This window comes from Psammomys obesus, unplaced genomic scaffold (genome assembly GCF_907164565.1).
Source record: "Psammomys obesus unplaced genomic scaffold, mPsaObe1.curated_primary_1811, whole genome shotgun sequence".
Taxonomy (NCBI): domain Eukaryota; kingdom Metazoa; phylum Chordata; class Mammalia; order Rodentia; family Muridae; genus Psammomys; species Psammomys obesus.
The window spans coordinates 7,642,444-7,665,024 of record NW_026591086.1 but is presented as its reverse complement, the minus strand read 5'-3'; the positions used below and the strand labels follow the sequence as shown (position 1 = coordinate 7,665,024).

Here is a 22,581-nt window from a genome sequence, read left to right as displayed (position 1 = left end):
CTCCCTGCATGCCAATCCTCAGTTCTCTCCAGAAGGCAGGCAGGCAGTGACGCAGTGAGCTGCCACGGGTTGTGATTGAATAAAGTCCCTCTGCCAAGTTTGCAGGGCTCTGGCAAAGCTGTGGTGAATCCCCCATGGTGTCAGTTTAAAGCACACTAATGTTTTACTGGAAACTTTACTTGAAAATAAAATTCCAATAACAGGTGAGACACAAGCCTTGCTTTAAGGCCAGCGAATCAATGTGTGACATTCTGTATAGTGGACATTTAGAGACAAAGTCACAGTTCAAAGGAAAGTTAAACACTGGGGACTTGTCCCTGTGTTGGACCTGTAGCTTGGCTTGGGGGCCCACCACAGCTAAGGGACCTGCGTTCTGCTCTCCAGGCCACTGTGCCTCAACCAACAGTCTCAAGTCAACATGAGGGGATAATGGCTTTCCTAGAGTAGGTCCTCTGGAGGTAGACAGCTAAGGCCTCAAGTTCCATAGAGAGCCCAGGCCTTTCTAAAGGCTCCTGCTGGCCAGACTATAGCACACTCTGGACGGCTCTGGAAGTAAAAAGGCCCCTGGGTTTTTTTTTTCTATATTGCTTTTAAGCACTGGGCACAGGGAAACAGCAGCCTGTGAAGCTCCTAGTGCCAGGCTCATGGAAATGGAGGCATTTTAAAGTCTGAGAACTGGCAAGGCAGAAGAGTGGCTACCTGTTTCCAGCTGGCTGGCCATTGGGAGGTCCATGCATCCATGCCTGCCAAAAGCAAAGACTATAGAGATGTCATCTGTGTCCCAAGGAGCCTGAGGACTCCTGAGGAACAGGGGCTCAGTCATCAGCCACGATGGAGAGGGCTCGGAGCTCACTTAGTTTGGCCTCGTTTTCCCGCTCTCGCTGCTCATCTGAGTGGCCTGGCTGGTCAAGCTGCTGGGTCAGGTCTCCAAAGATCTTATGCATTTCTGAGTAGTACACCACCTGGGTAGGAGGCAAGAGTTGTTGGCAAGAACTGGACTCTGGTTCCACACAGCACCCACTCAGCAAAGCAGCCAAGAGGTACAAGCAGGGCCTGGTTCTGGGTCTATGGGCTGCTTCTGGCTGAAGGTGGTAGGAGAGTTCTCACCTACTCCATCACCACCTTCCAGATCTCTCACCCTGTCACCCAGCAGCCAAGGGATGGGTGGAACCACAGCTGAGGGTTTGGGAATGTCTACTGAAGAGAAAGATTAAGGCCTCAGTAGTAGGGAGTCAATAGTTCCATGGGGGGTGGGGTTGTGGTGAAGGAAGTGCTATCCTTTAAACCTCTGGCTCCCCCAAACAGTTAGTATGAGCTAGGCACTATGTATTTGAGAGTGCCAGGGAGTGGTGTGTGGTCAAGGGCAGACTTGGGGTTTACTGCCTTTTCTGAGCTAGGAGAGGAGCCAGGGGCCTTTGGTTATAGAAAAAGAACATGGCAGACACTCGCTCCCCATTTTGAGAGCTGTTTCTAGAAGTCCAGTTAGGGGAGGTGACAGCTTCCCAGACTCCACCCCTTCCCGTTTTTGCTCATTATCGCATCCAGGTTAAGCCGCCTAGATGAAAAGCACCACTGATGCTTAACAGCACCAGTGACATGGTGAGAGTGTCAGGGGGAGAGGTGGGAGCTAGGTCTGAGGGCAGAGGGTTTTCTCCAGATGAGAGACAAAGACTTTTCCACAGAGGTCAGAGGCCACTTCTGCCTCAGTTTCCACTTTCTGACATGATAGCACATACTCTTTGAAGTGTTCCACCTTCTTCAAGTACCTCAAATTTGAGATTGTCTCTAGGAGTCTCCTTCCACCTGAGAAACTGGAAGACAGTGCCTGGGAGCGTGGCCGTGCAGTAAGGGCCAATGGGAAGTGGCATCCTAGGAAGTCTCTCCCAACCCCCCCAGGCTGGGTTCCACTAGGCCAAGTATGGGGGGCCCCAATTCCTTTGCCTGGGCCAAACTGCCTGGTGAGTCACCAGGAATGCTCACTTCTCTAGTGACTAATAGCAGCAGCAGCCGGGTGAGGAGGAGGCTGGCACAGGGGCGGTGGTAAACAACCCTGGCTACCCTGCTGCTTAGTTACAGGGTACCCCATAGTCTGGGCACCCTGGAGCTTCCTCTGAGGATCTGGGGGTGGTCACTGAAAGCAGAAGCAGGTGTCATGGCAAAAGAGGGCAGGCCAAGACCCCCCCAATCCACTCCTCATCCAAATAGAGGGTGGAACAGCTAAGGCAACCCTCACCTGCAGAGACATGGTAACACCACCTCCCCCTTCCATTGTCTGTCTGGCTCCCTAGAGAGCACCGCACTGAAAATATGGGTCATTAGGAAGACCAGGCTCTAGTTCAATCCTTGCCTGGGTTTTGTGATGTCAAGCATTCTACTCCATGGCTTTAGGTGTCACCCCATAATGAAGGTTGGGAAGTGGAAATCAGGCTTTACCCAGGGCACTTGTGACTATGAAAGCAACAAGGAATGATGGTGTCCACTGGAGGGCACCAGAGGCGCAGGTAAGACAAGAAGCAGAGCAGGCAGAGCTTGGGGACAAGAAGCCTGAGCTTGGCGATCAATTAGTGTTGGAGTCCTGAGATGGAAGCCAGCCTAGCGCCTGTGACTAGTAAGGAGGCCCATGTGGAGAAGCCCTGCTCCTGGCTCTAATACCACTGCCTCTCCCACCTTGCCAGTGGGAAGAACAATCCTAGCTAAAAACTGCCTAAAGATGAATGGGTAAGGGAGGGCAGGGGCTTTCCACTGTCTCAGTGGCAGGAGACCCTGGGCTCTGGCCTGTGTTCTACCCTCTGACTGCTACCCCCAGAGCAGCCTGCCCTCCACCTGCCTTTCCACTAGGGGGCACATCATAGCTAGTGGCCAGCATCTCAGCCTGTTCAGGACCCTCTCTAGGAAGCCCAAAGTTAGGGCTCCTGTGGTCTCAGGCTAATGGAAGTCTCCTGTTGGGTCCTCAGGCAGTGGCTCTACAGCCCTCCCAGCCACCTCTGAAAAAGGCCCGCTCAGTTAAAGTGGTGGCTAAAGATGTAGCCTGTACTCTTGCTGCTTAAGCGTGGGAGGAAGACCTCAAGGGGTAAAGGATTAAACAAAAAGGAGCCCTGTCTACCACAGGGCTGGGATTAAGTGGATTGCCAGTGGAGGATGCCCAACAGAAATCCCGGCACAGTATCAGTGCTGGGCCCCAGGGTTAACTGGGGCACCACACGGATTCTCACAGTGCCCAAGGCAGGGAGGTACAGCTGTCTCTGCAGAGCCTGGCTATGTCTAATGGGGACTGGGTTCCTACAAAGATGATTTCCCAACAGAAGAGCCTTGCCTCACCTGTGCCCGGACCAGGGACTCAAAGCTGGGCTGGAAATAGTCAAGTCGGCTGCCGTAGAACCGTGGCATTTCATCCAGCAGCTGTTTGTTCTTGGCCTCAAAGTCTTCCCGTACAGGCCGCAGCTCCTCTCGGGCCTGGGGAACAAGACCCTGGAGTCAGGGCTGTGGGAGGAAGGGTGCGGACGGGAATAGCTAGTGTCCTGGTTCCGCTGGTCCTGGAAGGAGGTTCTTGTGGCAATGGTGGTTCTGTTTCCCCTGTTGCTTCTGGTGCTCCCCCGACCCTCCCTTCCCCCTCTGCACCTGGTGGAGCTTGGCCAGCACTGGGCCAGTCTTCTCTTTTTCCTCGTACTTCTCCACTTTGGCCTGCAGCCTCCTGTAGTCTTGCAAGGCCTGCTCCCGCCGTTTCACTGCCATGTTGAGGCTTGGGAATACGCTGCCAAACCTGTTGGGCACAGCCTGGTTGGAAACAGGCTTGTCATGTGGGGGTGTACCCGACAGTCACCGCTTACTCAGAAAGGTAGGTACAACACACCTACTATGTGCCAGCTCCATAATGCTCTGAAGCTCTGGGACTTGTGCTGATAGGATGATATGGGGGACAGCGGACAGGACTGGTGGCATGAATGAGAGGCTCCTGGCCCTGCTGCTGTCTCCCCACACACCCTGAACCTCACCACAGAGAACAGCAGGCTGGGATCCTCCTGTGTATGATAAAAACCAAACCAAAACAAACAGGGGAAGCCGGGGCCACAACTAAGTAGTGATAGTCCAGAAAGGACCATGGGCGTCCAAGTGCCAGCAACAATTCTACCACATGACAGCGATAAAAAAGAATGAGTTCCTGGGTAAGGGTTCCTTCCCACTGTGGGGAAACGCAAGTGCTATGGTTCTCCCGCAGGAAAAAAAAAAAAAAAAAAAAAAGGGAAAAACCACATTTCAGAAAGATGGTCTTAGCCCTGCCTATCCAACATGACTGAAGAGTATGGCATGGCCACTCGGGGGACTGGCCATTCAGAGAAGGCTGTATTTGAAATGTTTTGGCGTTCGAGTGTAACTATCATCACTAAGGCCACCTTTCCCCTAACAAAGGGCCCACTGTATCTTGGACAGGCCCAGCAGAGAGCCACTTTTGGGACCCAGACAAGAGTCAACCTTCTTCTTGACAAAGAGGAGATGGAGGTGAGGTGAGGCAGCCCTGCAAGCCGGTCTCTAGGGAGTGAGAAAATGGAGTAACTCCCCTGGGCACAGAGACTGGAGGGGTTGTGGCTGCCCTTGGTGCTGTGCAGGGCTTTCCTAGCACTCTACAGGGTGCCCACTGTGCCAGCCGGGAACTCAGACAGCCTGGTATGACATGGACAAGCAACCAAGGGAGTCAATGTCTCTGGTCACTCAGATAGAGACATAGCTGGCACCTGAAGAGTTAGCTTATCCAGGAGGGGCCCGGAGAGGGTGACAAAGCAAGCACACACCTCGGGGGGATGAGGATCTTTTCACTGGGAGCCCAGTCAGTGGATGAGGCCAGCCTTTCACATGCGCCAGAGCTGGGAGAGCATCTGAATGCTCAGGTTTTCTTCAGTAGGGTTCAGATCCCACAGGAGACACTATTCCCAACCTCTGCTTCTCATAGGACAGGATCATAAATTTAGTACTCAAAAGCCTCAACAAGTCAGAGACACATAGATAGGTGATGGATACTCCTGCTAGAGAAGAGAGAATATAAACCTGGCCAAGAATCAGGTGCAAAATGTATACAATCGAAGTGGAGATGAGGCACCAGCAGGTCACACTGGGAAGGGCCAGTCACAGTGCCTATGTCAAGGCAGCTGTGCCTAGCGATTCAGCTGCTCTGGAGCCTGTCTCCCTTCCTTGGCAGCTCAACACTGTGTGGCTCAAGGGAACAGGTGCCTGGGTCTGAGAACCTACCACCCTGCCCCTCCCTCTCTCCCAAGGGGACAAAGGGCCCTGTAGCCTGATCCTGCTGTCAGAAGCAGCCTACAGTTAGAGTGGCCCCAAGCAGGGCCAGGGTCAGAGACAGGGTAAGAATGAGAGACAGGTGGGAGGCAGAAGTGGAATACTTTCCTGTCCAGGTCGTACACTCTCCCCTTTGCTCCCTGGAACTCATCTGTGGGGGAGAGGGAGAGGTGGCATCACAAGGAACAGTGTGTGGAGGGTGTCCTGCAGGTGCCAGATGGCCACGGTGCAATGTTAACTGCACCAGTGTGCACCTATGTGCAGCCCCGGAAACATGCTAGTCTCAGCAGAACCTTAGCCATGGTCCTAGCCCCTTCCCCTGGTTGTCATCTTCAAGGCCAAGTCACACCCACCAGGAATATTAAGACTAATAATGTTATGACCTGGGCAGCTCATGAAAAACACAGCAAGTGTAGGTGAAAGTGCAGAGCTGAGAAATGGCGGTTGTCACAGACCGCCCTGGATGATAGCCCTGGGTGATAGCCCTGGGTGTGAGGCGTCTACACAGCATGGGTTCTTCCTCAACAGTGTGCAGGAATCAAGGCCATCACCTTCAGCAGGTGACACTGGTTCTGCTGCTCCTGCTAGTGACTCCTGACTCTTTGGGGACTCACAGGCTTTCCTCAGATATTGTCTCCTTCAAACAGACTTGACTGAGATTTGAGCTTGGTTAGTAGCTCAGGCAACTGTACATGAATCACTAACAAAGGGAAATCTGGGTAGCTTTGGACTTGGGACTGGGAGCCCCTGAGATAAGGGACAGCTGCCAGGTTCTTTTCATCTGAGGGGGCTGTTAATGTCGCTCATAGGAAGAGTGTCTATCCTACGGTGATGGAAGAAAGAATTCTTGCTCACTGTCCCACCAAGCTCCACTTTCTTATTTTCTACTTCTCAGCTATGGACAGATCTTGCCTGATAGCACATCTGATAGCAGAATCCCCTCTAGATGTGGACTAAGTAGGCGTTGGGCTGCTGGTGTAGAAGGTGAAGACAGGTACAGGCTGGGCCTCTGTGTCTGGATCTTTCCCAGGCTCTTATTGACCCCTGGCAAGGATGACACATGGGCCCAGCTCTACTCAAGGCACAAGCTTCCATTTTCTACTGTCTGCTCCAAAGACACACAGCAGAAAAGTTAGATCCTCTGCTAGTCTCAGCTGCCCCTTGATAAATCAGTGGCAAGAGATGGGCCATGCTCTGCTTCCTGGCCCTGCTCAAACCATACATTCTCACGTACACTTAGTTCACTCAGCCCTGCATCTAGGTACCAAATCAACCATGCCAAGGGGTCAGTTCGTCGGCTTTCTTTCCACAAGGAAACAGACTTAGGTCAGTGGGAATGGCTGGCACACTGCTCTTGCTCAACAGGCAGCATACGCACCTGGACCCGCTCCCCCGAGTTCCCGGTCTGTAAGTACCGAGGTCTGACTCAACCTGATTTTCAAAGATGGGAGTGGACCTAGGTCTACACCAGGGTTTCAGGGAGCTCAGCCTAGGAGGTACCCGTTTCTTGACTGGCGTAGGGTTGAACACCAAGCTCGCTCCCCGGGGAGGTAAAAGCGTGGGGTGAAGAGAGAGTAGGGAGGGAAAGAGGCCGGCTGGGAGGTGGGCTGGGAGCAGCCGGCCTGGTGGGGAATGCCTGCCATTCCTCATCTGTGCCCACACAGCCGGGATCTTCCACCCACCAGGAAAGGGAAATTGAAAGCATCCCCATCCGACATGTGAACGACCCAGGGACTGGGGGATTAGAGACCGAGCCCCCTTTGCGGAGGATACTGGGGGCGACAGGGTGGCCATGATCTTCATTAGAGGACAGGAAAGCTGCAGTTTCCTGTTTCCGGTGCTGGGGTCCCTGGGAGCTTCTCTCTTGGCACAGGGAAGCAAAGTGGGGAGGAGGGAACGGGCAGTGGTGGTTTATGTGGTCATGGGGGATTGTGTGCTGGCCGTGGGCTGCAGAAGCCAGCCAGGCAGCCAGGCCTGAGGCTCACACAGAGGTCAGCGGATCCATGGCGGAGATGCTGGCCGCCCCCTCCACCACGCCCCCACCTTCCTGGCAGGTGGTGGGCTGCTAAAATGGTGGGAAGCAGCCGGGGGTTTCTCTCTACTTGGCTGCCGTAGCCAGGGATCCGATTTCAATGCCGCCTCGTCAGTTGTGAAATCGAGAAGGTAGTCAACCCCCTAGTTCTCTGAACTGGCAGTCCTGCCACACTCTGCCAACTCTGGGTGCCTTCGGCTGGCTCTGGGTCCCTGCATCTCTGGTACACCAGAGTTCTCTGTATACAGAGCCCCTTCCCTCTGAGATCCTTCCATCCAGCTCTGAGACCAGACCAAATGAACAGCTACTTCTGCACTCGGGCCCCCCACATAGGGTCTTCTAGTTTGGGGTTGAACCAAGAGGCTGGGGTGGTGGGCATGGGCCAGGCCTGGGCTGCAGCAGCTGCAGGTGCCCTCAAGGTCCAGTGTTGGGAAGAAGCACTGGTAAGGCTAGGGGACTTTTCCTAATCCCACCTCTGGACCCAAACAGGGAAGGAATAACTCAGCACTCCCCAACACACAAAGACCGTAGGATCAAAAACTGTTCTCTTCATCTCCCTCCAGCTTGATGTTGGCCTAATGATAATGAAGCAGAGGCTCATTGCCCAGCCCTGGCAAGACAACTGCCAGGGACCACCACGGAAGAGGTAATAAAGTGCAGCTGCTGGCGCAGAGCGGGAGCCTTTCTAGGTCAGAGCAGGCTGGGAGAGGCCGGGAGAGAGGAAGCACTCAGGAGCTTCAAGGCAAGACTTGGGCCAGCCTCCTCCCCTGGGGAACCACAGGACAAGCCTGTCTGATCCTTGACCAGGGCCTGCAGGACCAAAAATGAGCCTCACAGAATTCCTTGCTCTCACAGGTCATGAGTGAGGGGACCTTCCCAAGCAGGATGTGGCGGCTGCCGCTGCTGCTGCTGCACCCTTCCCCATGTGCGGCCACCCCCACGTTTCTAAGGCACAGTGCTGCAGGCAGCTGCATCCCAGGCCGGCTGTGAGATGAAAGGCCTTGCTCATGTCTGTTGAGTGCTGGCCAGGATCTCTGCTAGCTGAAATCAGCCAGCACTGGGTCTCACGGGGGCCCAACCAGAGGCAAAGGGGAAGGGGCCAAACGACCACCAGGGCAGCGTCTGGCACCATGGAAATTAGCAGCTCCCTGCCCCTACAGACTATGATTAGGCAGTGCTGGTGCCCTGGAGCAACCAGGAGCCCCAACTATGGGACAGGCTCGATGGCTGGTGTCCCTGTTGTTCCTTGTCATGGAAAGCTGGGGACATGCTGCTAGGCATGCTCCTTGGTTTCTAAGTAGCTAGCTGATCTGCTGTCCCCACAAGTGCCCCGAGGCCTGTTTCCTTGGATGACCTTACTTACTTTTTCAGGGGTTCAATCACTGTCTTTTGGATCTGGTTCACCTGTCAAAAGAAAATTTCAATGGCATCCAAACTGTGGGGGTTCAGTCTCTGCCTAAAAGAGGAGGTCCCAGGTTCCTCAGAAACCAGAATCCAGAGAGCTAGTCAAGACAGAATGGGGTAGGACTGGAAGCACAGGATCCATATTCTGCTGCTAAAGGAGGTAAAAAGGCTAACCAGGAAACCTGAGGACCATAGCTAGGGCTGGGTCTGGTCTTAGGTTAGGCTTTTCATTTCAGTTGCTGCTTTGCTCAGTGTGGAGGGGTGGGTGGGCAGAGCTGCCCTGCCGAGCATAGCTGTTTAAGCACTTCCTGACTTCACTGTGATTCCTCAGTGACGTGCCTCACAGGAGACAGGGGCAGCTGAGCAGCCCAGTTTGGGAAGAGCTGGGCTTGGGGCTCACAGACCTTAGAAGGCTAAAGCTCCAGTACTACTTACAACCTATGGACACTGCATCTAGCTTGGCCTAAGGGGAACGGGGTGGGCATGGGCCACTGGCAGCAAGACCTGGTCACCTTCTCCTGGTTGAAGGCATCCATTCGCTTCATGGCTGTGTCCAGGGCTGTCACCATGTTCAGAAAGTCCTGGTCCTGCTCACACAGGGGGTTGGAGAGTAGGTCCAGGGATATCTTCACAGCAGACTTGGACATGGCTGTAAAGAGGTTAAAAACTGTGAGTACCCAGATGGACAGGGTTCAAGGTCTCCTTAGTGTTCCTTGACTTGAGAACCTCTGCCTATGCCATAGCTACCAGAATGAGGTTCCAAAAAGCCACTTGACAGGGCCCTTAGTGTTTCTCAAAACTCTTAGCCATGTACTAGTGTATCATTGGCAAAACTCCTAGGTTGTTCTAGGACCAAGCGAATGGGAAGTTGTTTGACACATTTCTGCTCTAAAGATGCTAATTCAATAATCCTAAGATACAAGAACCTGTACTGTAAGTGGGTTGCCTGGCCACTTGGACTCTCTATATACACTAGAGCTGGCCCACTTATCACAACTGGACAGGGGGTGAATACTTGAGGTGCTGTGGGCTGTTTGGAAGTCACAGGCAGCATCAAAGAGGGTGGAGACCCGTTGGTAGCTTTGAGGCTCTTGATCTAGGCTCATTTGTAGCTCTCCATTATTTACACATGAAACTGTAGAGGAGTAGGCCAAGGGCCTAGAGAAGGACCTGGCTCAACACTGGAAAACAGTCTTGTTGAGTATCAGAGCAGAAGACAAATTTTGCACATGATCTTGGCCACAAGGCTGAGAAGCAATGGAAGACAGGTGTTTCTGTTATCATTGTTTTAAACGACACGGTGCACAGGCTGGCCTCACTGTAGAGCCCAGGTGAACCTGCAATCTACAGTGCTCTTCTGTCTCAGGCTCCTCAGTGGTGGGATTACAGGCATGCACTATTATACCTGGCCAGACTTTATTTTGTTTATTATTACTTGAGTGCCACAGCATTGAAGAAGCTATTGATTTTAAGGCACAGTGTTACTGTATAAATCACTGAGAAGGAAAAAAAATGCTGACCATCAAACCACCATATTAGCAACTGTTACAACAGCTGTGGTTTCAAAGGTAATACATTGAAAACATGTTTTAGAATGGATGAAAGGAGACCCATCGCCCAGCTGATTACAGGTGGGACCTTCCTTGCCATACCACAAGTGGAACAGACAGCCCATGCCCAGTGCCAGGTCCTCAATGCGGGCCTTGTCACTCCAATGTGGGAGAGAAGCCCAGGCCCCACCAGAGGTCACCATCATGCCCCGGTCCTTTCTTAAGAGGCAGTGCCTACTGGGCTGTCCAGACTGCCATGGAGGCTATTAGGGGGTTATAGTCACCAAGCGAAGACAGCCAACTCTCTCTCTCTGTGACACTGGAAAAGGAAACTTGCCAGAAATGAAGCAATGAAGAAACACTTATGAAATGACCACAAACAGCATAGTCAAAAGATAATAAAAATCTGCACAGAACTGCAAACATGTCTGAAAATGTCTTCTATTATTCTTTTCCCAGTATTTGATGAAAAAAAAAAAAAAAACTCAACAGTCACTGGGTAGTAGAAGGCTTTCTTCTCACATATTTTCCCACCTTTCTTCTCCTAATACTCTCATATTCTCAGGCTTCTGCTTACTGAAAGCACATGAAGCCAAGGTGCTGCATTTGCTTGGGCCACTTCCTTGGATACAACCAGATCTGAAGAGCAATGCGTCTCATTCATTTTGGATCCCTGCCCCGGTCACAGCCTTTCTGCCCCATGGTGGTGGGTCCATGGCCCATAGAGCCTAGCCCCTGGGACTGGCAGACTTTGAAACTTGGGGAAAATAAGGATCTTGGACATCTTCTTGTGTTTCTGAGGTTCCATCTGGATGAAGCCCTAAAAATTCAGAAATGGATCACTCTGAAAACTCCTGAAGTCATGTCATTTTACTGAATGGAAGATTCTCCTTTCAAAGCATCAGCAAGGATTTTAGAGCCTGTCCTGGGAACCTGGGATAATCTGAGATAAGAAAAGATATCATTCACTCTCTTCAACTGTTGAGTCAGTAGCTCTCAGTACGTTCTTAAGATTTATTCATTTATTATTACAGTGTTCTCCCTGCATGCAATCCCATTATAGATGGTCATGAGCTACCATGTGGTTGCTAGGAATTGAACTCAGGGCGTCTGGGGGAGCAACCATAACCTCTGAGCCATCTCTCCAGCCCTTCTCAGTACATTCTTAATGCTACTGTACCGGTGTCACAGAAACATTTCCAGGCCTTGTTCTGGGCCTTAGAATTCTAAGGTCAGGCCTGGCATCCCATGATATCACCAGCCCACTAGCGACCCTGCTGTTAACCATGAGCCAGACCCAGAGTGCAGAACATGTGTGTTAGAGGAAGTTGCCCTTCAGAATGGTGCTCTGCTCCTCACTCTGGAGCCAATGATCCTAGGCTTCAAGAGTGACCCCCCAACTTTACTGTTGGACAACAGACTTTCTGCAGCCAAGGTGTCTGCTTCATGGACTCCCTGGTTCTGGTGTCTCACTATGAAAATAAAACCCCACACTCCATCTCTACTCTGATACCACAGCTGTCTGGGGAGCAGGTCCCAGTGATTCCGTGCTGCAATGGAGTAGGGACTTCCATGTAACAGACCAACTTCCAAACCTGACCCCTGGCTCATGACATAGAAGGAGCCAGAAGTGAGGAGGGAGTCAGGGTCTGACCAGGCTACATCTTTGGTGTTGGCAGAGAAGTTCTAGCACAGAATAGGGGGCTGGCCTTCTGAGCACTGTAGGGTGGTTCTTTTGGGGCTTTGGCAGCAGCAGCTCACTGGAAAAGAGAGATGGTGGGTTGCCCTGGTCAAACCTGTCTCTCTCAAGACCCTATTATTAAGTGGCATGAAGAGAGAAGCTGCCGAGGTCCATTTGGCAGGAGCCTTGTTGTGGCTACCTCTGCTGTGGATGTTGTTGGCAGGACTGTTGCTCTCAATAGATAGATGCTGGTGACCATGTAGCTCTCGGGGTTTTATACCAACACACAACTTCACCATCACAGCAAGCCAAAGGCTGAGGACCAGCAATATGGACGCTTCCCAGACAAGGCACAGCTTAGTGCCAGTGTTGGGTTTGACCCTGTTAAGCCAGAGCTTGGTGGGGACAGTAACAGGTATGTTCTCATCTGTTTTCTGTCACTTGTGACACTGCCTCTTGGTACTGCCTGAGACCTGAGCTGCCTCAGTCACTGGGCCCCTTGGCCTCCTTCTTGAACAAGTCTCTTCAGCCCACAGCCCTCCCTAGTCCTGGCTGTTTGCTAGCACCTGCTGGTTCCTCACCACAGGCCCTTCTGTGCCCTCTGTAATGACAGAATGATCCTGAAGTTTTCCTGGCTCCACTTTTGCTGGCTCTCTGGCTCAGCTGCACAGCCCCTTCAGCTGCTGTTGCCATGGGAAAGCCATGCTGCCTGCCGACTTCTGCCAGGAAGGCAATGCTGCCTCTTTTCTTTGGCCCAGACCCTGAGGCAGAAAAGGCACTTGCAACAGAGGCTTCTGCTGGTTGTAGTGCTGTCCTAACAGGAACCTGGGAGCATCTGTTTCTATGCCCAACTAAGCAGGGGAGTGGCAGGACCCTGTGGAAAGCGCTGATCTGGTCAGAGAGAATGACCCAGGTCTCTTCTTAGGGACAGTGCTTGGTGTTCTCTGAGCAGAGTGACTTCTGCGTTAGCCCTTTAGGGTCTGAGGAAATGGCATTCTATGCCTCCCGCTGCCTTGACAGACACAGGGCGGGGCCACTTACCCAGGTCGGCATCGGTGCTCTTTTTCATGTCCTTCTGCAGGCGCTTGGTTTGCTCTTCCAGCCTGAAAAGCAAGGAGCAGGTGGACATTCACCCTCATAGCACTCAGGCCTCACCTCCTCTCTGCCTCAGGTAAGGCCATCAGGGAGAGAACTCCTCTGTGCAACACCTGCCACAGACCACCTCAGGTTCTGCAGGAGGCTGATCACCCAAAGCCTGTGCACTAATGACCTTCCTATAGCCAGTCACCTGTCAGAGATGTCTTTGGTTCCTAGCTGTAAATGGACAAAGGGCACAAGAAAGGCTCCCTGACTGAGTCTGAGCTGGCCAGGAGAAGGCAGGGCAAGGGAGTGGGACCTGGCAAAGAGCATGTGCCCCAGCTATCTCCCATCTTCCCCTTCTGGAGTTTGACACTCACTGCTGCAGTTTTCCATACTCCCTTTCAAAGTCTCTCTCCACCTGTAAGGAAAGAGATAGCTCAGTCAATGGGGCAATGACAACACGATGGAAAATATCTCCCAGCTTACTGAAACTCGCTCCACACCCTCCCCCCAGCCTGCAGCAGCAGCACTGTCCAGTCCCTACATGCTCCAGCAGATCATTAACAACAGTGTCCCTGTGTTCCCAAACTAATGAAGTGTTTGACTTAGGGAGAAGGCCCCTCCTTCCAGAGGGGCCAACCAGGCCAGTTGGCAAGTCTCAGCGGATTGTGCCTTGGCCCTGTCATTCCAGAATGAGGCAGTGGTTAGTGTCTTTTCCTCATCCCGACTCTGGTGGCAGTCAAGGGGACCTGACATGACTGGATCCTACCTGGGAGTCAGTGGTGCACCAAGAAGAGGCAAGTCTGAAGTAGGAAGGGTCTGGTACGTGCTGGCTGTGAGGCCTGAGCAAGTTACTTCCCTTCTCAGCCAGTTTCTTCACAGGCCCTACTCATCTGCTGTGGCACCTGGGCACATTGAGAAAGATATTGTGTGGGATGTCAGGTGGGACCTTGCTTTAGAATGAAGGGGCACCTGAGCCTTCAAGGTGTACACCTCCAGGGCTGTCCAACCTGTGGCCTGCCTGAAGGATAGCCAAGAATGTGGCTCAACACAAAATCGCCAGCTTACAAAATTATGAGGTTTTTAGAATTAAAAAAATTAGTGTATTATTACTGTCATTACTGTGTTTATGATTTACATGTGAAGGTAGGCATGGTATATCCATGGAAGGCAGAGGACAACTTTCAAAAACTGGTTCTCCTTCTGCTGTGGGTCCTGGTGATCAGAGGCTGTCAAACCTCACAGCAAATGCTCTTACCCTCTGAGCTGTCGGTCAAGCTGGCCTGCACCTTTTTAGGGGGGGAGCAGTGACTTCATTGTGTGGTTCTTAAAGGGAGATCTGTAGATGACAATGCCTTGTTATAAGATCAACAGGGTGGACTAGCCTGGTTATTCCTCCAGCATGTGGTACAGGAAAGCAGTTGAGAACAATAAACACAGGCAGGTGAGAGATGAACTCTGACACTAACAGCTTTTAGTATCTCTGAGTGGAGTGACTGCACTTGGTCATCACTCTGGCCTCTGGAACTCACTTGCTCAAGGGAAGCTAACACATGGCCAGGTGCCCAACTCACAGTGGTGATTACAGAGTGTGTATCCATGTTCTTTTCCTGCTTGCTGAGAACTAAAGGGCCACAGCAGGCTGGAGAGGCAGTCAGAGATGAAGAGAGCAGCAGCCAGAAGTACCTGGGAAATGGCAGCCACAAGAGCCCTGATGTGGCTAAGCATGGGGTCTCATGCTAGGCAATACCACACTGCTATGGCCTTCATAACCAGAGGATGCTGATAAGTGTCTTGTTTTTCTTCATGTTAGCATTTTATTTCCAAAAGGATAGAATGAAAACTAAGTATTACTTAGCCAGACTTGAACTCTCCTGGAGACGCATCTAGGTGCTTGCTCTTCTGGGGTGGTGGGGGCTGAGCCCCTGTGCTGCTGCTTTTGGCTCCTAGCCTTCTCTTTTGCAATGCCTGAGTGTGGGATGTCAGGGAGCACCTGGTCTGCCGGGATGGGGACTGTCTGGACTTGTACAGAGGGGCCTTCGAGCTCCTAGCCAGGTGGGATTATTCCAGAGGAGGTAAAGCTCATAGTCTCATGCTGGGGTGGGCACATGCTCCTTCTGTTGGATGCCACTCAAGGCCGCCTCATGGGAACTCGGAAACACCACCTCCCTGCCACCAGGGGCCCTGGTGCAGGTCCCACGTCTTTCTCCCCAGAAGACAGAACCACCTGGGGCAGGACCAGAATTCCAGGCCCTCAGATTATGGCTGATGGAATAAAGGGGACACACTGAAGTCACATTCCAAGGTGTGTGTCTTCTGAGGAAAGAGCCAAGTGGAAAAGATCTGAACATTTTTGAAGGCTTGATGCCTTTGCCAAGAGGCAGCTGGAGGCCGGTCAACAAGGCAAGTGTAAACACATGTGCGCGGACTGTCAGGGGAGCGGGCTGGACCAGGCTGCTGAAGGCAGCACACGGAGAATCCAGCCCCAGATGGTGCTCCCTACATTCTCCTGGGCCCACAGGCTGCAAGGGCAATGCCTAGGCTAGCCTGCCCAGTGGGAGCTCGGCATTTGCTGAGTGAGTGAACAAGCTGAGCTCCTTCCAAACTCAAATTCCTGGTAAAGGGGAAAAGGAGGCCGAAGGCAGGGCTGGGGCTCTCATGCCAGGGCAAAGGCGTGTCAGGTCAAAGTTAGTCGAGAAAGCATTCTGAGAGCTGCCACACAAGGATGTCCTGAATGGATAGCATCTCTCCTTCAGTGTGCCCCAGGGTTAAGGAGAATTAGAGAGGCCAAAGTCTGAAATCTATTTCTGCTGGAGAGGGTCAGTGTGCCTAGCTGTCTTTGCTTTGGTTTTGCACAGCACCTATCTAGCTAGGAACCTTGGCTTGTGTTTTCCTATATGCACAATACCTAGGGAACCCTTGCTTGGAGGGCAAGAGAAACAATTCTCCAAGAGCTCCAAGGTAGAATGTGTATACGTGTGTATGCGGTGTGCGCGTGTATGTATATGTGGAAGTGTGTATGTGCATGTAATGAGGTATGTGTCTGTGTCTGTGACGTGTGTAGTATATGTACATGCATGTGTGATATGTGTGGTGTGTCTGTATGTGTGGGGTGTGGGAGAAATGTGTGTCTTGTGTGTATATGTGGTGTGTATGTGCATATGTCTGTCTGTGATGTGATTTGATTTGTGTGTCTCTGTGTCTATGTTTGTGTTCTCTGTCCATGCTAAGATGCCCTGAGGCTCCAGAGTGGACTGACAGGAGCTGGATTAGGTGGTGGAAGCTGTAGTCCCTGTCTTGGTGCCAATGGTCAGCCCCTACAGAGAACACGCCATTCCTGCCACAACTTCAACAGTCATGGAACCCATGTTGGTAACCTGAATACAGGCAAGCAGTGAGAGCAAAGACAATGTTTTCTTTGTGACTAGAAGCTGGGTACCCTGAGCCAGAGGCCTCCTGAAACTCCCTGAAGATAACATGAGCATTTCTTCCCATGACAGGGGTGCCATGACTTCCAATAACCTTGGCGACCACATCTGTGCTTATCCCAGAGTACGTCACCAGTGTCCAGGGACAGCTGCCAGAGATGTGGAGACATCTACATAGTCCAGGCCTGTGTTAGGGGCAGAGAGGTGAGCAAGAAGCCATCCAGAAAAGGCAGGGTCTTTCTACCTATGTTTAAGCACCCCAGGGAGCTGAGGGGAATAGGTTGAGCAGACACAAAAACTCCATTCTAAGCCACCCGTGGCTGACTGCTGGTGAAAGATCAAAGGCCTACCCCACAACTTCACTGCACCAGGCAATGGAGCTGCTGGGGCAGAATGAGTCCTTGATGGCTTTGGAAGAAGCCAAACCAGCTGTCAGTGAGGGCTTCTCACAGACCAGAAGCTGGACTAAGTGTCTTTTATGCTTTGTGTGAGACTTCCTGTATGTGTGGCATAGATACTAGGGTTACCCATACCACCATGAGAGAGCTAAGGCTTCAAGAGGCTAGGGCACGTGCCAAAAGTCACAGATAATGAAGGCTGAGCCAGGCAGAAGTCCAGTCTCTTACCTGACTCCTTAACTACTGAATGCATGTGGGGGAGGGGACACCACAGACTAAAGGATGACAAGTCCCCAACAGGACATAGACAGCCATAGGGAGGGGACAAAGGAAGCTATGGGGTGGTGAGGGAGGAATCTGTTCTTCCCTAGGAATCTTTGCTATTCCTCAAAGTAAAGGATCTAGGATCCCCTTCCATAATGGATTGAGACTCCTGGAGCCATAAGCCAAAATAAATAATTCCTCCTTTTACAAAATACTCTAGGAACCAAGGCCTTTCCACCAACAGACCCTGGCAAGGAGCTGGAAAGTGCACTGTAGCCCATCCGGTGCTGTGAGGATCAAAGCCCCATCTATGAAAGATGAAGTCGTGGTGGAGGGAAGGATTTTTGTCTTTTTGTTTGTGGTGGTGAACAAAGGGGGAAAAAGACCCTTTCAAAACCACTTATTTTTGGATCTGCTGACATTACTCTCTTGAAGGCTCAAAGCCATACCCTCCTACTCCTTGGAGCCCAGTGTTTGTACAGCCAGACTTTCTGGGTCTTAGCTGAGAGGCTCTGCAGTCGGTCAGCCATGGAGGCGACACTGCGTCTGTCACAACCTGCCGTTGCATGAGGACAAGGGCGGCTCTTTTAAGTTGAGCCCAGCTCCTTTCCTGTGACCTAACTTTGGACTTCCTGAAGATGGAGGCATTGGTCAGATGTGCTGAACTTCCTGCCAAACCAAAGCAGGATCTTTTCTCTCGCTCTGGAGGCTGAGCCAAGGAGAGAAGAAGGGAAACAAGGAAGACGGCAGGAGCTCAGGGGTAGGGGGCTTCTGCTGCACGGACAGTGCTGCAACTTGAGATGGAATATGGTCTTTACAGTAGGGTCGCTCATGCTAAACCCCAAGGCCTCGCTTGTGTGTGAGGGGCTGACGAGGCCACTCTGGACAGGCAGGGAGGCATAGTGGGAACAGCACAAGGTGTGTAAAAAGGAGTGACCAGAGCTACAGACCCAAGTGCTAACCCCAGCTCTCCAGGAGAGGATTTTCAGATCTGACAAGGTCTCTGCCACTCTATGAAAAAAACAAAACAAAACAAAAAACAACAACAACAACAAAAAAAAAAAACCAAAAAACAAAACAGACAGTGAGACCAGATGAGGTCCATGGGCTTCTAGCTCTAATGTTCTGTGGTTCTTCCTTTCCTTTGTTTCTGACATAAAACAGGGATAAATATCACATGTTCAAAGGTGGGTAGGTGTTAACATCACACAGAGCAACTGGCCAATGGCAGAGATGGACCTGTCTATGCAAACAAAAAGAAGCTGTCTAGCTGAGCATGGTGGCACACACCTGTAATCCCAGCATTCAGGAGACAGATCTCTTCGAGTTCGAGAACATCCTGGTCTACAAAGTGAGGGCAGGACAGCCAGGGCTACACAGAAAAACCCTACATTGAAAGAAAACAAACCAAAAAAAAAAAAAAAAAAAAAAAAAAAAAAAAAAAAAAAAAAAAAAAACCAAAAAAACAGAAGAGGTGGGCCACCTGAAGAACCTGACTGGTCTTTTATGTGGTAGAGGTGTCCAGAAAGAAAGGCCTTGGGCACTATCATGGGGTGTGTGTGAGGGGGAAGGGATGTATGCTCCAGAACTCTCCCAGGAATAAGGCTGCTCAGATGGATAGCCCAAACTTGGGGGAGCAACCAACAGGACCCAAGACAGGAGGCCCCTGTAGGTCCCAGGTTCTAGAACCAATGACTGGGAAGAAGGCCCAGCATGCTGACCTTCCCTCTCTCAAATGTGCTCTGGCCTGGGAAGGTTGCTCACGGACAGGGTGCTTGTCCAGTGTGCACGAAGTGCTGGTTCGATCTCCCGTATTGAGAGCAAAACCCAGAAGGCTGAGGTTCCATGCAGAGGTTGTACCAGGCACAACTGAGTCTCCGGCATAAGAACTGGGTTACTCACTGTTTTGGAAACAATCTGTTTCTTGGGCTGCCCAATCTTGAATGGAATCCTGTAAGAGGGAGAGACAGAGGGAAGCTGTGAGACTTGGGGAAGGCTGGGCTGCAGGAGTGCTTGCACAGTGGGGATCAGCACTTAGGGCCCCAGGCCTCACGCCCTTGGGGCATGTGAGCCAACAGCACCTAGTTTGGTTCTGGGACAGACGGTGTGCCATGCAGGCTCGTGGCCACTCCTGCCTGCCGAGAGCATCATTTCCATTAGTAGTCTGTCGCTTGAACGCACTGGAAAAGTGAGGGAAGAGACACACCTTGAGGATCTGCAGGCCTTGTTTTAAGGAACTACTAACTGAGAAACACGGCTCCCTGTAACAGCCACCATTCCTGAAAACACGTCCTTGAAAAAGTCCATACGCATCTGTCATCCTCAGTGGGAGCTACTCAGTTTCCCCATAGGGGCGACAATGTATCTTGTAAGGTTTCTGGGGATGCTAAGGGGAGATGGGTATTAAGGAGCACTTATGACTAGTTAAAAACAGATGAGATCAAATGTGGCTCACTTGGTAAGGAATCTGCCCAAGCCTGCCTTGAACTGGCTAAGAAGCTCTGTGTACCAGGTTCCCACGCTCATCTGGAGAATCTGGGCCTAACACAAGGGAGCTCTTGGAGCTAGGACTCTGAAGTGGAGCCAGAGCCCAGCTTCCATATACTGCAATAGGCTGCTCTATGGTACTAGCTGCTGCCCCGGGAACCTTTCCTGCTCTCAGGAGTGAGTGGATGCCCAGGCAATTGAGAGATGTCTGCCAGGTCCTGAAAACATAGATCTTGTTAGTCTATGCTGGTGACTGGGGGGGAAGGGGGAAGAAGAGAGCAACATGGTTTATCCCAGTGGTGACAGAAATGGTTATGCATCTCCCCTACCTGTCCTGTCCCAGGCTAGAAGAGAATCTAAGGAACCAAGATTCCCTGGGAAGAAGGCCAAAGCCAGTCTCTCAATATTCCCCTCTTGGCTCCTGGGCCAATGTGCCAATATTGTTCTCACCAACCCTTGGGCTCCACTCCCATCCTTCCTTTTACCCATTATCCTGTGCCCGCCTCCACCTGGCTCAAGCTGACCAACACTGCTGCTAACCCCAACGGTATAATTAACCTCCGATAATAACCCCCAGACAGCGATCTGGTTGAGGGGATGGGCCAGCCTGAGTCACAGCGGTTTAAATTTAATTTCTGGAGGACATCCTGTTTATTGTTAACCCAGCCCCATAATTTGGGAGAGTTAACCCTTTGGGAGCTGGCTGAAAACAAAGTGTCTTGCACTGTGTCATCATCAGATGGGAAGAGTATGCTATGGGAAAAAGGGGAGAAAGGGGAGAAAAAGAAAACTGTTGCTTTTATCTCAGACCTAAAGGGGAAAGGGGCCAGGAGTACCCTTTTATCTCAGACCTAAAGGGGAAAGGGGCCAGGTTTTCTGTCCCAGCCCCCACCACTTTTCCTAAGATTGGAGACTGGAGTTGATGGCTGATGAACAAGAAGCCGGAGGACCATTCTGGAGGCAGATAAGGTCCTGGGGACAGACATCACTTGGGTTCTGCAAGAAGGAAGCCGCAGTGGTGTAGTTTCTAACCGGGAAACTACAGACCCAGCCTCTGCCCCACTGGTTTGGCTACTGAACAAATCTATGGCTCTGAAATCCAGTTTCTTCAACTATAAAAACCAGCGGGACTAGATGGCCCTCTTGTACACCTACAAGGATTCTACACCTCAAGAATGTGAGGAGTGGGCTGAGGATCCTGAAGAACCCTCAGAGTGGTCTCAGTCTGGAATGACAGACCACTGCCAAGGAAGCTAGAGTTGGCGGCTGTCCCCTAAAGACTGCCACGGCCTCTCTAAATCTCACCTTCGACTCACAGGCCTTTGAGAGCAGCACAATATCAGGGTCTCAGAGAAGAGTGTTCCCCACTTTAACCCTCAATCTCATTCTGCTGGAAGGAAACAGACCTTAAAAGATTCAATGGCAGGCCCAGGGTCACTGTGTTGCTTCACCAGGGACCCTGGCCTCCCTCTGCCACTCTCAGTTCAGTGTTCTTCTCATGAACTGTTCTAGGTACTTGATGCCTAGAGTCTCAAAGGCCCTGGGATCAGGAGGGGCTAATGGGCTAAGAGCTTGGAAATGAAGGCAAGCCTGTGTGGAACCAGGTGTTTCAGCAGAAAGGGAAACCGGTTATACTCAGACAGCCAGGTCTCCACTGCAGTGACTGATGATCAGACAGGATTTTATCAGACTCCCTCCAAAGCCACGTCTACCTGCTACAACACCTTTTAAGTAAAATAAACATTTCATTCTAGATCTTCAGAAAAATTGTGAAGAATCCTAATTACTATGCCTCCCTGCCCCACTCCCCTTATGAATATTTTACATTAGTATGGTACATTAGTTATGATTAATGAACCTGGAATGGCATACTAAAGTTTGTGTTTGATTCAGATTGCCTTAGTTTCTCCAGCAACCCACGAAGGCCTGCCACACTACATTGGGTCCTGAAATGCCCCTTGGTGTGACAGTGTCAGACTTCCCTTGGCTTTGATGACACTGACAGTTTTAAGGGGCACTGGTCAGACATCTTATAGCTAGAATGCTTCCCCACACCCCTTGGGATTTGGAGGGTGGAGAGATGGCTCGGTGGGTTAAGAGTACTGGTTGCTCTTTTGGAGGACTCGGGGGTTCAGTTCCTACCACACGCATGGGGGTTCTCACAGCCCCCTACAGCTCTAACTACAGGGCATCTGATGCCTTCCCCTGGCCTTGGCAGGCACCCACACACAAGTGGCATACATTCACACAGACCCATGACATAAATATAAGTCTTTACAAAAAATAGAGAGCGCCATTCTTGTCACGTCTCCTCACAGATACACTGCAGACACATACATTCCTGCTGCCCTCACTGAGCTAGCTACAGGCTGAGGTAGTGCTTCAAAGGTTGCCCCACTGTGGCCCCTCCCCTCCCCCTGCTCCTTTTCACCAGGGAGCCACTGTTTACTTCACGTATCTTGTGCATCATTCCTTACCAGTATGAAGGCATGGGTATTTTACCGCTTTATTTCCGGCCACTGAGAGCTTTACGCTTGGCTCCTGTGACCTTCTGACATATTCCCATCAGCGTGTGAGCACGTCTGAGTTATGGACTCTTCCTTTAACTACAAGACACTCTGGGCTCATGGAGTCTCTTTCCTACTTCAGTCACATAGCCGTTTAGGTTCATAGTTCCTCTGAATCTGTATTTATTTCCTGTCCCAAACTGGAAAACTGATGTTGTTAGGACCACTTGGGTCACACAGGGAATGGGGCATACAGCCACACTACCCAGATAGAACGTTCCTACTTCCCAGCTTACTAAGAATGGCTTCATTGAAAAAAATTCAAGAAAATGGGGGGGGGGGGAAGACCCCCTTCCAGCCTTTATCTCTGACCAAGGTTAATGTTTTGGTGGTGTGAATTTTATATATATATATATATATATATATATATATATATATATATATATATATATATATATATA

General features: G+C 51.2%; 1 protein-coding gene across 2 annotated transcripts in view; it reads right to left on the bottom strand.

The window, feature by feature from the left end:
* Positions 1 to 36: 36 nt before the first annotated feature.
* Bin3 (bridging integrator 3) overlaps positions 37 to 22,581 on the bottom strand; it is a 38,267-nt gene continuing 15,722 nt past the window's right edge. The window contains exons 2-9 of one of the 2 annotated variants that reach the window (XM_055609524.1): positions 19,029 to 19,077; positions 13,414 to 13,454; positions 12,998 to 13,059; positions 9,238 to 9,374; positions 8,685 to 8,725; positions 3,619 to 3,760; positions 3,319 to 3,453; positions 37 to 962 (exon numbers count right to left, since the gene is read on the bottom strand). In XM_055609524.1, the coding sequence (XP_055465499.1) occupies positions 816 to 962; positions 3,319 to 3,453; positions 3,619 to 3,760; positions 8,685 to 8,725; positions 9,238 to 9,374; positions 12,998 to 13,059; positions 13,414 to 13,454; positions 19,029 to 19,077 (754 nt within the window). In that variant the 3' untranslated portion in view covers positions 37 to 815. Of the gene's footprint in view, positions 963 to 3,318; positions 3,454 to 3,618; positions 3,761 to 8,684; positions 8,726 to 9,237; positions 9,375 to 12,997; positions 13,060 to 13,413; positions 13,455 to 13,805; positions 13,923 to 19,028; positions 19,078 to 22,581 lie in introns of those variants that run through there. The other variant, XM_055609526.1, reaches the window with a different exon arrangement.